The sequence below is a fragment of the Syngnathus typhle genome, linkage group LG14 (genome assembly GCF_033458585.1).
Source record: "Syngnathus typhle isolate RoL2023-S1 ecotype Sweden linkage group LG14, RoL_Styp_1.0, whole genome shotgun sequence".
Lineage (NCBI taxonomy): Eukaryota > Metazoa > Chordata > Actinopteri > Syngnathiformes > Syngnathidae > Syngnathus > Syngnathus typhle.
This window is the reverse complement of record NC_083751.1, coordinates 1,201,825-1,214,872: the sequence shown is the minus strand read 5'-3', so window position 1 is coordinate 1,214,872 and position 13,048 is coordinate 1,201,825. Positions and strand designations below refer to the sequence as shown.

Genomic DNA, 13,048 nt, shown 5'->3' with positions numbered 1-13,048 from the left:
CATTTTATTTCAGAGTTTGTTCATTTATGAATATTTTTATAGCATTGAAATGTTTAGTTGTCAAACAAAATTTAGACTTCCAAATCATTTAACTTACAAAGCCACTGTGTTTTTAAATTGAGGAGGATTTCTAATTTGCCCTTAAAACACAATCTCATGAGCTCCAGTGAAAGATTTGCAAATTTGAATATCGTGTCACCTCCACTCAATCATTTTCGAAGCACCTGCAGCAGTTCATGCGGCCATTAGACGACACAAACAAAAGGAAGTCATCTCAGCCTGGGTGGAGCTGACTACACACAACTCAAGCTCCATCGTACACCTCCTGGATTGGTCTTTTTTTGCAGGAGGCCCAAATGGAGAAGTCCAAACTTTCGCTCGTGTGCTAAGTGTGTGCAATGTCAGATGTGTGTCACCCTCGAGCAGTTCTTGTTTCACTCAGAGCGTCTGTGGCTGTATGAGGAACAAGCTTGCAAAGCTCCACTGGATGTCTTGTAGGCGCCGCCGACCTACGTTGCTGCGCGATGGCCGTCTGATACTTGTCAACCCGACTGCGCTCGCTGGCACCTGGCTCAAGCAAGGCAGGAAAAGCCAACTGGGAAAATGGTAGTGTACCCCACTTTGTGCTTCCTTTTTTTCAAACACTCCATGAGCTCCGGGATATCTTGCAATGTGAAGTTTTGAACAGTCTTGGCTGATTGGTAGATTGAGTCAAGCAGTCAAGGGAGTTTCCTCGTTTGCACAATTTAGCAAGTCTTCAGATGGTTTGTGGACCACACTGGTTGAATGTCTTTCAAATCAGATGATTTGCAACTGTGCTGGAGTGGAATGATGAAGCTTTTTTTCTTTTTTCATCAAGCTCTTTCCCACCATGGGATATGGCCTGATTATGATCTCGATCAATGTTTCACTACCGTTAGTGGGCTATCTGAAAACAACAACCAAAATGACAAACCCAAGCAAATTTTCAGAAAATGCTGATTAACATTCATTATATGGTCTCGACGGAGAATGAGGGAAATGTAAAAAAATAAGTTGTTTGACACCTGTGGGGTTCCAAGCATATTTGATTATGAATTTGACCTGCCTGAATGTGCAGTAGAAATTTGAATTTGTCTAGTGATTTGAGTTTTGTGTGCAAGCTGCTCACTGAGATGCAGGAAGGCAGTTTTTCAACAGCATTTCACAGGAAGCTGCAATGAGGTGGCAGAGGGGGAAGTGGAAGGCCAGAGAAGCCTAGTTTCTGCTAAGACACTTCCTCATACTCATGTCTTCACATCACGTCCAGAGACTATCTAAAGTCTTTCGATGCAAACACAAGGGTTGACAAAATATACAGATTAATGGGACTTGAACGGGTAAAAGGATCTCTACTAATTTGCATAAGAGCTTCAGTGTCGAAGACAAAGCAGAGGTTCAATTATGATGAATATTATGAATGCTTACAGTGATGTGCTGTTTTTTTTTTTTTTTAAACGTCATTGTTATGCATGACCTTTCACTCAAAAATGTGCACTGACATTCAAATTGCAAATTTCTTTGAAGCAAATCCACAATTTTGTCTGTTACTATTTGGGCAGAGAAGTTGGGGCCTTTTCCTTTCTTTGGTCTAATAATGAAGAGTATTTATGTTTGTGCACGGTCCAGGCAAAGTACCACTGGCAGAGTCAAAATGTGAAGCAAAGTGGAGTGGACGACATGGTCCTGTTGTCCAAGATCACAGAGGACGCCATTGTGGAGAACCTCAAGAAACGATACATGGATGACTACATTTTTGTATCCTTACTTTATTATTATTATCACATTTTTATGGAAATGGGATATGTCAGCACACACACGGAATTATGAATTAAATCGAAAAATAATAATTGAATGAAAGATATCCTTTTCTAATTTGACCTGGCAAAAAAATGCATGCTAACTTCTCTCCATGTTGCTTCTTAACAATGCTGCCCAGACTTACATTGGCCCGGTATTGATATCAGTCAACCCATTCAAACAGATGCCCTATTTCTCTGACAAAGAAATTGAACTCTACCAAGGAGCAGTAAGTTGTCCTCTTTTATATTTCTTCACAAGTCATACTGCATTTTTTTTTTTTTTTTACGTGAACTCTCCATGTGTGTTTTTAGGCCCAGTATGAGAATCCCCCCCACATCTACGCCTTGACTGACAACATGTACAGGAACATGATGATCGAAGGAGAAAATCAATGTGTTATCATCAGGTTGAGTTTACGTCCATTTTGGGATGTTTTTGAGTGTTTTCTTTCGTTATGATCATTATTTCTTCTCGTTAGTGGCGAAAGCGGGGCGGGAAAGACTGTGGCTGCCAAATACATCATGGGCTACATATCCAAAGTATCAGGAGGAGGCGGAAAAGTTCAGGTGGGCACACTGACTTCAATTTGACATGCATGCATGTAACACTTGTGATTGTCACAGCATGTCAAAGACATCATCCTGCAGTCCAATCCTCTACTAGAAGCCTTCGGTAACGCCAAAACTGTCCGCAACAACAATTCGAGCCGCTTCGTGAGTACAATTGTCACTTTTGTTCACTGCATGTATTTCAACTGACATCACATTGCTTCCTGTTGCAAGGTTGCTTCTTTTTATTAGGTAGATGCAGGAAGTGTTTTGTGCACACTTATTTGCATGCTTAATGCAACCTTGGCTGATTAAAAAAAAAAAAAATCTAGCATTCATACAAGAGCATGTTCTTGCCTGCTTCATTGCAATATTTCCATTGGCCAAAATATCTGACTGTGCATTTGTGCAGGGGAAATACTTTGAGATTCAGTTCAGCAGAGGTGGAGAGCCCGACGGCGGCAAAATCTCCAACTTTCTGCTGGAGAAGTCCAGGGTGGTGAGCCAGAATGATAGCGAAAGAAACTTCCACGTCTATTATCAGGTTGGATGAAAGGCGTGATGTCCCCCAGCATGGAAGTTCCTCTTTTGCAAATCGAATATGACGTTTGTTGTCTGCCGGATTGCAGCTAATAGAGGGCGCTAGTGCTCAGCAAAAGGAGGCCCTGGGCATCATGACACCGGACTACTACTTCTACCTCAATCAGTCTGGAACCTATAAAGTGGATGGAACCAACGACAGCAAGGACTTCCATGAGACAATGGTAATATAGATAAAATAGAATAGCATTGTTGTCGTATGGAAATGACCTCACGTCCCTGATTTGTACACATCTTGCAAAAATTGTAGATCATTTGAGGGAATATTGGCTAAAAAAAAAAAAAAAGAATCTTTTTTAGGGTCTACTCTTGGTTGCATAATTAATCTATCCCATAATATTGTTAAATAAATACTACTTTGAGGTAATGATTGCTCCACTTGTCTATTTTATTGGAGCTTCTTAGAATGTGCTGAAGCTAATAGATAACTCCTCAATATTTGTGTGCGTGGTCTCCAGGAAGCCATGCAAGTGATTGGGATCCCAGGTGACATCCAAGCCCAGGTGCTGCAGATAGTTGCCGGCATCCTCCACCTAGGGAACATCACTTTCATCGAGGCTGGCAATTACGGCCAGGTGGAGAGCATGGACTGTGAGTATATGCTGGGAATACATAATTGGCTTGCTCATCCCACAGAGGGAGCTGACTTTATTAGAACACAGCAGCTTTTTAGCTGTCCTTGGTGTGCGGCCGTGACCGGGCTTGACTTACACAACAGTACGAGTCAGAAAGGACTACCGTAATTTTCGGACTATAAGTCGCACCGGAGTATAAGTCGCACCAGCCATAAAATGCCCAAAAAAGTGGAAAAAAAACATATATATGTATATAAGTCGCTCCTGAGTATAAGTCGCACCCCCACTCAAACTATGAAAAAAAACACGACTTATAGTCCGAAAATTACGGTAAGTAAGATATTGACGACGATGATGATGATCTCAGCAAAATGTGCCAGAACAATAATAAATAGTATAAAAAAACATTTGACAAGATGAGAGCTAATTCATGGGCACCAATTTCATACACACTTCTGAAATACTAAGTCGTATGCTCATCGGTTCATTGAATTGTCCATAAGTACAAATGTGAGTTTGTTCCAATTTGTGAATTGGGTTAGGCTCCGCCTCATCTGCAACCTTAATGAATACTCTGGAAATGTCATGTGAGAGCAATTTGTTTGCAGTGCTGGCCTTCCCCGCCTACCTGCTCGCTGTGGACCCCAACCGTCTGCAGGAGAAGCTCACCAGCCGTAAAATGGACTCAAAGTGGGGAGGGAAGTCCGAGTCCATCAACGTGACCCTCAACCAGGAGCAAGCCAACTATACACGAGATGCCCTGGCCAAAGCGCTCTATACGCGCGTCTTTGACTACCTGGTGGAGGTCATCGGACAATTCCAGTTGGAATGATGATTTTTCGGATTTTTTGCTGATCTCCCGCTTTCTGTCTGCCCTCTACAGGCCATCAATAAAGCCATCCAAAAACCGCATGAAGAATTCAGCGTTGGCGTCCTTGACATTTATGGATTTGAGATTTTCCAGGTAAATGTTACCTTGCCATTGCTAATCAAAGGAAGCCAATTTGAAATGACTTCAGTCATGATTGATCAGATTGTTTTTCTCTTCAGAGAAATGGATTTGAACAATTCTGCATCAACTTTGTCAATGAGAAGCTCCAACAAATCTTCATTGAATTGACTCTGAAGGCAGAGCAGGTGGGTAGCTTCAAGGAGCAAGCTGCCTCTTCAGTGGCCTTTGTTTTTTTTTTTAAATCGATTTAAACAAATTTGATTAGGCAGGCATTCCAGTAAGACCAGGTTGTTTTTTATTTCATTTGTGTTTATCCTCGTGTTAATTATAAAATGCAAAATGTTCTTTATTTTATAAACAAATTGCACTTTGGGAGACCTCAGCTCTCTCGCTTTTAGAAACCTTCCCCCCCCCCAATTGCAAAACATTGTCCTCCAAATCTTCTCCTCCCTTTCCAGGAGGAGTACGTTCAAGAGGGCATCAAGTGGACTGCGATCCAATACTTTAACAACAAGATTGTTTGCGACCTTATTGAAAATAAACTGGTGAGCCTCGGATGAATCGAATTGGGTCTTAGCGATAGTTGAAGACTTGAAAATAATGCATTGGTCCTTTCAGAACCCTCCAGGCGTGATGAGCGTGTTGGATGATGTGTGCGCCACCATGCATGCCAAAGGCGAGGGCGCAGATGGTACTCTGCTGCAAAAGCTGCAGGCTGCCGTGGGAACCCACGAGCACTTCAACAGCTGGAACTCGGGCTTTGTTATTCATCACTACGCTGGAAAGGTACTCGCTGTGACAGGAAGCCATTAGACAGACGGACTCTCCGCTACCACCGGTCGTCTAGTTCTGTCCGAGAATATACCGTTTTTTCCCATGTATAATGCGCAAAATTTAACTAATTTATTGTCCTAAAATCTGGGGTGTGCATTATACATGGGTACAATTATTTATTTATTTATTTATTTTTTTCAATCCGGATTTGATACGGAGGCCGCCATTACAGATGCGCTTTCTTCTCTGCTGTTCACTTCAAACACGCTCCATACGAACACAATGCTCTCGTATCAGACGCTTGCTCGATCATCTGCTCGTTTGCTGTCACAATGTACCCTACACAAATCCGAAACGTTTCTTCGCTATCGAGTTTGCTAGCGCGTGCGCAGTGATACTGACCGGCAGAATAACATCCGGTTGTTCCCAAAGATGATCTTTTTTCTGAAAGAATTTTACGTTAACCGACTTAAGTAGTAGTCAAAATTTGAGTGCGTATTATACATACAGGCTTTTTTCCAGCATCGACATGCCATTTTTAGGGTGCGTATTATACATGGGGGCGCATTATACATGGAAAAAACGGTACTTTCACTTCCGAAAAATGTTTTTTAATTTTTGTGCTCGTTTGCGAATGTTGTCTTTTTCTTTTTCCCCGAGGTGTCTTACGACATCAACGGCTTTTGTGAGAGAAACCGCGACGTGCTTTTCCCGGACCTTATTGAGCTGATGCAAAGCAGTCATCAGTGAGTGTCTTCCACCGACCGACATACCGACGACACACCTTCAACATCCGCTTGGGTCTAAAAAATGTTGTGAATATTGTTGACAGCGATTTCATCCGCTATTTGTTCCCTGAAAACCTCAACACAGACAAGAAAAGTAGGCCAACGACGGCAGGATCCAAAATCAAGGTGGGAGTGCAGCCATCTTCCGACCTAAGACGAGAAAGGACATTTTTAGAAAGGTTTCTTCTTTCTCTTTTACTCTTCGCACAGAGACAAGCGAACGACCTGGTCAACACGCTTATGAAATGCACTCCTCATTACATCCGCTGTATAAAACCCAACGAGACAAAACGGCCTAAAGACTGGGAAGAGAGCAGGTTAGCGCCACCTACTGGACTGACGCACCCAATCCCAAAACTAACCTCATTTTGTTTTCCAGGGTTAAGCATCAAGTGGAATATCTCGGATTACGAGAAAATATCCGCGTACGGAGGGCTGGCTTTGCATACCGCAGGGTCTTCACGAAATTTCTGCAAAGGTTTGGACAAAAAATTATGCTCTGTTGCTTGCTGAACTTCATATTAGCATCCTCATGTGCTTGATCCAGGTACGCCATCCTGACTGCTGAGACATGGCCACGCTGGAGAGGTCCAGAGCAGCAGGGAGTCCTTCACCTCCTCCGCTCCGTTAACATGGATAACGACCAGTACCAGATGGGCCGAAGCAAAGTCTTTGTTAAAAACCCAGAATCGGTAAGAAGAAATGCGTCTCCATCCGTGGACGAAGAAGTCTGTTTGATGAACAATGCGTTCTGCTTAGCTGTTTCTTCTGGAGGAGATGAGGGAAAGAAAATTTGACACCTTTGCCAGGATCATTCAGAAGGCCTATAGGAGATATATCGCCAGGAAGAAGTATGAGCAGATGAGAGAAGAAGGTAAGCTTCCAAGCATTCCAGCAATGCATGCATCATTTGAAACCAAAAGTTGCTGATGGAAGTCTTTTTTCGGTTCAATAGCTTCAGACATCCTCTACAACGCAAAGGAGCGGAGGAAAAACAGTATCAACAGAAACTTTGTGGGCGACTACCTGGGTCTGGAGCAGAGGCCTGAGCTCAGACAGTTCCTAGCCAAGAGGGAGCGGGTGGACTTTGCAGACTCTGTCAACAAATTTGATCGAAGGTTCAAGGTGAACAGAAGTCCGTTAGAATATTTGCAAATACCAGCATGACCCGATTTTGCTTATTTTCTCCCCCCCCTCCCTCAATCCAGTCCATCAAGAGAGATTTGATCTTGACGCCTAAAAGCATCTATCTGATTGGTCGAGAGAAAGTGAAGAAAGGTCCCGAGAAAGGGCAAATAAAGGAAGTGCTGAAACGAAAGCTGGAGTTTGGGAGCATAAATGGCGTCTCACTCAGGTAGGAGACATGTTGCATGATGATTAAAATGACCACTGAGTGCTTCCAAACTAGCACTGCAAAATAAAAAGTATTTTTCCAAAATAATAACAATTGAAATGAAATTATATTTGACATGGACTTGTCCACTGAAATCCTGCTTTGTTTTCAGTACGAGACAGGATGACTTTTTTATTCTGCACGAGGCAGAGTACGACAGTCTGCTGGAGTCCAACTTCAAGACGGAGTTCCTCAGCTTGTTGTCCAAACGTTACGAAGACGTGACCAGGAGGAAGCTTGCCGTATCCTTCACAGACAGGTGGCGAGAAAACTCACACTCGGACTTGGTTTCCGTGCAAAAATGACCAACTCGGCTTGCTTCCTGCCCAGACTAGAGTTCAGAGTGAAGAGAGAAGGCTGGGGAGGAGGCAGCTCCAGGGTGGTGTCATTCCAGACTGGAATAGGAGACCAGGCCCAGCTCAAACCTTCAGGAAAGACCCTCACCATCTCAATCGGGAATGGGCTCCCCAAGTCTTCCAGTAAGTCCATCAATATTGCCAACACAAATCCCTTCATTCAAAACATTTGTTGAATCAGAACCAACGAGGAAAGGTGGTCAGCAGTCACGTGGTGGTGGTGGTGGAGGGGGAAATCAGAGAGCCAGCAGAGGTAAAATTCAAATATGACCTTATTTACAATCAAGGGGAATACAATGATTGTGTTCTTTACACACACAGCACACCAGAATGGAGCCACCCAGTTCGCCAGAGGACCCAAACAATCGGATATTATGTATTCCTCACCGCATAATCAGCACAGACCTCCTCAAACGGCCCTGCCCAAACTGGGCTTCCAGAAAGCTTCCAGGATACCCACCCAAAACCACAGCAACATGGACTTCCTTAACGTGCCCGACCAGGGCATGTCGGGGTGAGAAATGGCCTCCGTCTTTTTTCGTTTGCCATTGTCGATACGAAACGACTCGCTGGTTCTCCTTGCGATAGGAAACAAAGGAAGCAAAGCATCGGTCAGCGGCCCCCTCCTGCTCCCAAACCTCAGCTTCGTCCGCAAGGGCCCCGCTGTCGAGCCTTGTATCAGTACGTCGGCCAGGACACGGACGAAATCAGCTTTGAGGTCAATGATGTCTTTGACCTCGTCAAAGAAGGTGTGTGTGTTGCAGGATGGACGAGCGGCTAAGTGTTGGCTATGAATAATCAGGCCTACAACCTAAAATGCAGATTGACATCATTATGACCTTGTATTTACTATTTCATTCTCTAGATCCATCTGGATGGTGGACTGGCCGAATTCGAGGAAAAGAAGGACTCTTCCCTGGTAACTATGTGGAAAAGATTTAATTGAACCTGCTTGAGCCATGGATGGATGGATGGCTGCTCAGAAGACGGAAGGAAGGCAGTGCCGTCAAGTTCCCTCCACTTAAAGCAAAGAGCATGTGACCCCCACACGTGTAAGGTTTCTGTGTGGAACGTTTTGTTCGAAATAACCAAGCAACAAGCTTCACTTCCAGACCATCAAGGAAAACAAAACATTGCGGCATTGTATTTTGGAGTCAACCCTGTTTACGTTGCCACTCTGTTGTTTTTAGGAGGAAAAGGGCAACGTGTAACAGTTGAACAATACACACAAAATCAGCTTTGAGTTCAATAATGTGTTTGACCTTGTCAATAAAATAAGTCGAGTTCATTCCCTTTTATTATGAGACATCCAAATGATCAAGATATTACATTTTGGTGTGTGTGGGTTTTTTTTACTACATGAAACGATGAGACAAACTGCTTTATAACAGACGTCCCATTAGATGAGCAATACTTGAGACACACACACACACATTTGCACACACAACACAAGCAGATGGACCGGTTAATCCTCCTTTGCCTGTGCGGAGATGTGCCACAGCACCTGTTATCCGTCTCATCCGTTGATTTTCCTCATAATGCTCGTCTAGCCGACAAAGAAAAAAAGACAAATGAAGGGTGGGGAAGTGGTTTGGTCCTTTCCACACGGATTGTCATCTGTGCATGCCGTGACGTCACCGTCTGGCGCGACAGGATGGGAAACGTTTCCATGCTCCACCCTGGCCAAATTCACCTGTTGACTCACCTCGTCGCACTTTTTGACTGGAGGCGAGACGTACGGCATCATGGGAGGTACGTTCGATATTCACAATGCTATTCTGTTTGTCTTAAAGATTAAAATTAGCACTGCAACTGTAAACTTGTGTTCATCCATTTTGATAGGTAAGTAAATAGAAAAATATCAATCTGATCCAATGACACAACTTTTACTCACTAAGGTTTTTTTTCCCCCCATCCCAAGACCTCAACAAAAATATTTTTTTCTCTAATCTCAATTTGCATTATGTCAGCTATCAAAACTTCAATCTTCTCGGTATGATTGCGTCCTTGACAACGCGGCTTCTTCTTAACAGCTTTTTCATTCACCGCAGTGCATTTAAAAAAAAACACAAAGGCTTTTTGAACGTGAGCAAACGCATTTGAATACAAGGACACGAAGGGAAAGTCAATTTGAATGGGCCGCCGACAATAACTAGTCCTGTTCTGTCTTTTTTTTTTTTATGAGCAGTTGATCATTTGTTGCTCAGCTTTTTGTTTACCTGGAGTTTCTGTCTGTCTCTCAGGCGTCTACTCGAATGAAAGGATGGCTGGAGTTTTCTCCTATGAGAGTTCAGAGGTCGACTGGTGTGAAGACAACTACAAACACTCTGAACATGTGGTGGAGTTTTTTAACACGGTGAGGTTCTTCATGGCACATTTTGAATCGGGAAAAAAAAAGGGCTTGCTTGTATTCAAAGTGAAACGCGTGTTTGTTTTTCCTGGCAGATGAGCAGCTTCATTTTCTTCATTATATCTCCCATCATGCTCTACCTTCTTCACCCTTACGCCAAAGAAAGGAACATGGCAATCCACTTGGTATGGGTCATGATGTTATTTGTAGGTAGGTCAATTTCCCTATATTCATCCTTTGATGGAAACAAATGATCAATAAAATAAATAAATATATGTACGTATATAATAAATACATTAATAAATAAATGCTCTTCAGGATTTTCTATTTGGATTATTTCCATCCAACTTTCTTAAATTGGTGTTTCAATATCTTGATTCAATTTGGCTTTTTACATATGAATAATTCTTTCTTGTCACACGCAGGTATCTTTTCTGCCTACTTCCACATGACTCTAAGTTTCGTTGGCCAGATGCTGGATGAGTTGTCAATCTTGTGGGTGTTGGCAGTGGGCTATGCCATATGGTTCCCACGCAGGCTCTTCCCATCTTTTATAAAGGACAGGTAAAAAGCATCAAGTGGATTACAATCTGTGGCATCGTTCACCAGATGAGACAGTTATGCTTGCTTGCTCTGGTGCCTTCTGATAAAAAGAAAAGCTACTCATTTATTAAAGACGCACACACACACACACGTGTGAAACCTAATCCGTGCTGGCTGAGGATCCAGTCTGACAGCTCCAACAGGAGTCATTGTCAACAATACAGCATCTAAAACACAAACTGAGCTTCACCTCCAACTTTGTTCATAATTAACCCTGCGATGGCCTGAACGGGTGTATGAATTTTTAAAGAACACCTGAAACAATCCTAGCGGTCTATTTTTTTTTCTTTCTGCGTGTCATGCAGGTCCACCTTCTCAAAGCTGATCCTGGTGGTGACTGTGGTGACTTCAGTGTCCTCTTTTGTCAAACCTACTGTCAACGCTTATGCGCTCAATTGCTTCGGCCTGCACATGCTCTACATTGTGGCGGTTGAGATGAGATGGTATGAGATTTTACAAATGAAATATTGAAGCACTATGATGATTTTCAATTGATGTGATTCATTTAGCTGTAGCGACCAGAAGGCTTTGAGACTGGCCAAATGGTCAGTGGCTTTGTGGATACTGGCTATATCCTGCTGGATTAGTGATCGCTTTGGCTGCGGATTTTGGCAGAGGCTAAACTTCTGCTACTTGCACGGTATCTGGTAAGTTTGTGTCATGTCATGTGAACCCTGAGCTTTTGATCATTTGGTCTATCCCTCAGGCACATTTTGATTGTGATGGCTACGGCGTACGGGAGTACGTTGATAGCTTACCTGGATGCCAACTACGAGATTCCCTATTCGTTGCCTGGACTGCAGTACTGGCCCTGTGATAAATTAGCACTTGGATTACCTCATATTGTCCTAAGAGGCACCACCAAGACACTCAAACACTGCTAAGCACACACACAACACATGCATACATGATCTGACCAGACAGGCTGAAACATAACAATGAAAAAAAACCAAATATGATGTTTTACAGCTTTCTATTATTATTACTATTATTATCTTTTTTACAACCGATTTTTATCCTGTCTGTTTATGCAAATGAATCGTCATGATTCTAAACGCTATTTGTTTTCCTGATACTCGTCCTCTTTTAATATCAAAATATTGCTATACTGAAGGTCACAAACGCAATTTCCATAAAAAGTTCTGTTAAAAAAAACAGATACTCTGTTTGACTGCAGCAAATAATTGTACAAGTGAACATATGTATTTGAATGTTTGTCTTTTACGCCTACAGAAGCAGTATGCAAATGAGTTTCACACCATCTTCTTTAAATTATTTATTTATTTGTGGTTCATACATTCATATATGCATTTGATTAAGTGTTGACTGTTTTTGGTAGAGTTATTGCTCTTGTCGTTTTTTATCCTAGCATTTTCCAGTGCAATGTGTCATTATGTAATGTTGTGCTTTAGTTACACAATAAAATGTTTGACAACGATCTAAAATGTTGATCATTTCTGTAGATGGTCCCGAACGCGGATGCAAAACAAATAATGGAAATGGGAAAAAAATCAAGATTTTGTTCCAGCCTCAACAGCGACCTCCTGTGGAGTCACGCTGGCATTGTTTAAGAAAAAACAAGTCATCTTGAATCAATTACTGAATAGTGATTGCGGAATGATTGCTTCCTAAATGGGTGAAATATGAGAGGTAAAAGAGTGACATTAACTCTAATTTGGTTTATAAAAACAACTCAATTGATCAAAATCACTGTTTTTTTCCAACAATAAAAGCAAATCTTATGTTCCAAGTGCTCAGATATAGATGTAAAAATGATAAAAATATGAAAATACAATTGTTATTTAAGATAGTCAGTATAAATACAACCGCACAAACTCAGACTATAGAATGCCAAATCTATTTCACATCATGCTTTTGTGCCGTTCCATTCTTCCCGAATGAAAAGGTGAATGAAGGATTTGATATCTGAATGTGAGTAAGACACACTCAAGGTGGGGATTCCTTCTATTCTTTGTCTCAAAGGCAAACTGGATTACATACAAGAGAAAGCACAGCCTTGGTGAGAGAGTGCTGACCTTGTGGGCCAAAACGGAGACCCAATAATCTCACTTCAAAGTGCTCCACAAGGGAGACGTGACACCCTCTGACTGTTGAGGGGGGGGGGGGGGGGGGGGGGGAAACAGCATTCATAAAAAGACTAGCTGCTCAAAGTTCTTTTACTTATTACAAGCATCCTTGTTGCCTCACCAGTGCAACTGTTTAGCACTCAATTACAAGTCAGTGATGACTAACATTGCACTATGAAGAGAAATCCTCATTGAAAAAAT

General features: G+C 42.3%; 2 protein-coding genes across 4 annotated transcripts; both read left to right on the top strand.

Moving 5' to 3' along the window:
- Positions 1–113: 113 nt before the first annotated feature.
- Positions 114–9,095, top strand: myo1f (myosin IF). 3 transcript variants are annotated; one of them, XM_061297190.1, is made up of 28 exons: positions 140–606; positions 1,648–1,776; positions 1,958–2,047; positions 2,133–2,227; positions 2,300–2,387; positions 2,445–2,534; positions 2,782–2,913; positions 2,999–3,133; positions 3,428–3,560; positions 4,153–4,349; positions 4,428–4,508; positions 4,595–4,681; positions 4,955–5,041; positions 5,115–5,282; positions 5,931–6,016; positions 6,103–6,184; positions 6,269–6,375; positions 6,438–6,536; positions 6,606–6,750; positions 6,818–6,932; positions 7,014–7,183; positions 7,267–7,412; positions 7,564–7,710; positions 7,782–7,930; positions 7,989–8,060; positions 8,129–8,321; positions 8,396–8,556; positions 8,673–9,095. In XM_061297190.1, exons 1-28 carry the CDS (start codon positions 604–606, stop codon positions 8,747–8,749), a joined length of 3,264 nt encoding a protein of 1,087 aa, XP_061153174.1. In that variant the 5' UTR covers positions 140–603; the 3' UTR covers positions 8,750–9,095. The 3 variants fall into 3 exon arrangements, 2 of the variants coding, with proteins under 2 accessions (XP_061153175.1, XP_061153174.1); XR_009717862.1 differs by lacking the exon at positions 8,673–9,095 and having other exon boundaries at positions 116–606; positions 7,787–7,930; positions 8,396–8,537; XM_061297191.1 differs by lacking the exons at positions 8,396–8,556; positions 8,673–9,095 and having other exon boundaries at positions 114–606; positions 7,787–7,930; positions 8,129–8,322.
- A 156-nt stretch (positions 9,096–9,251) lies between these two features.
- Positions 9,252–12,205, top strand: acer1 (alkaline ceramidase 1). The gene is made up of 7 exons (XM_061297192.1): positions 9,252–9,559; positions 10,051–10,163; positions 10,253–10,367; positions 10,583–10,721; positions 11,066–11,203; positions 11,270–11,407; positions 11,467–12,205. The coding sequence occupies exons 1-7, from the start codon at positions 9,553–9,555 to the stop codon at positions 11,642–11,644; spliced, it is 828 nt and encodes a 275-aa protein (XP_061153176.1). The 5' UTR covers positions 9,252–9,552; the 3' UTR covers positions 11,645–12,205.
- Positions 12,206–13,048: the final 843 nt, after the last annotated feature.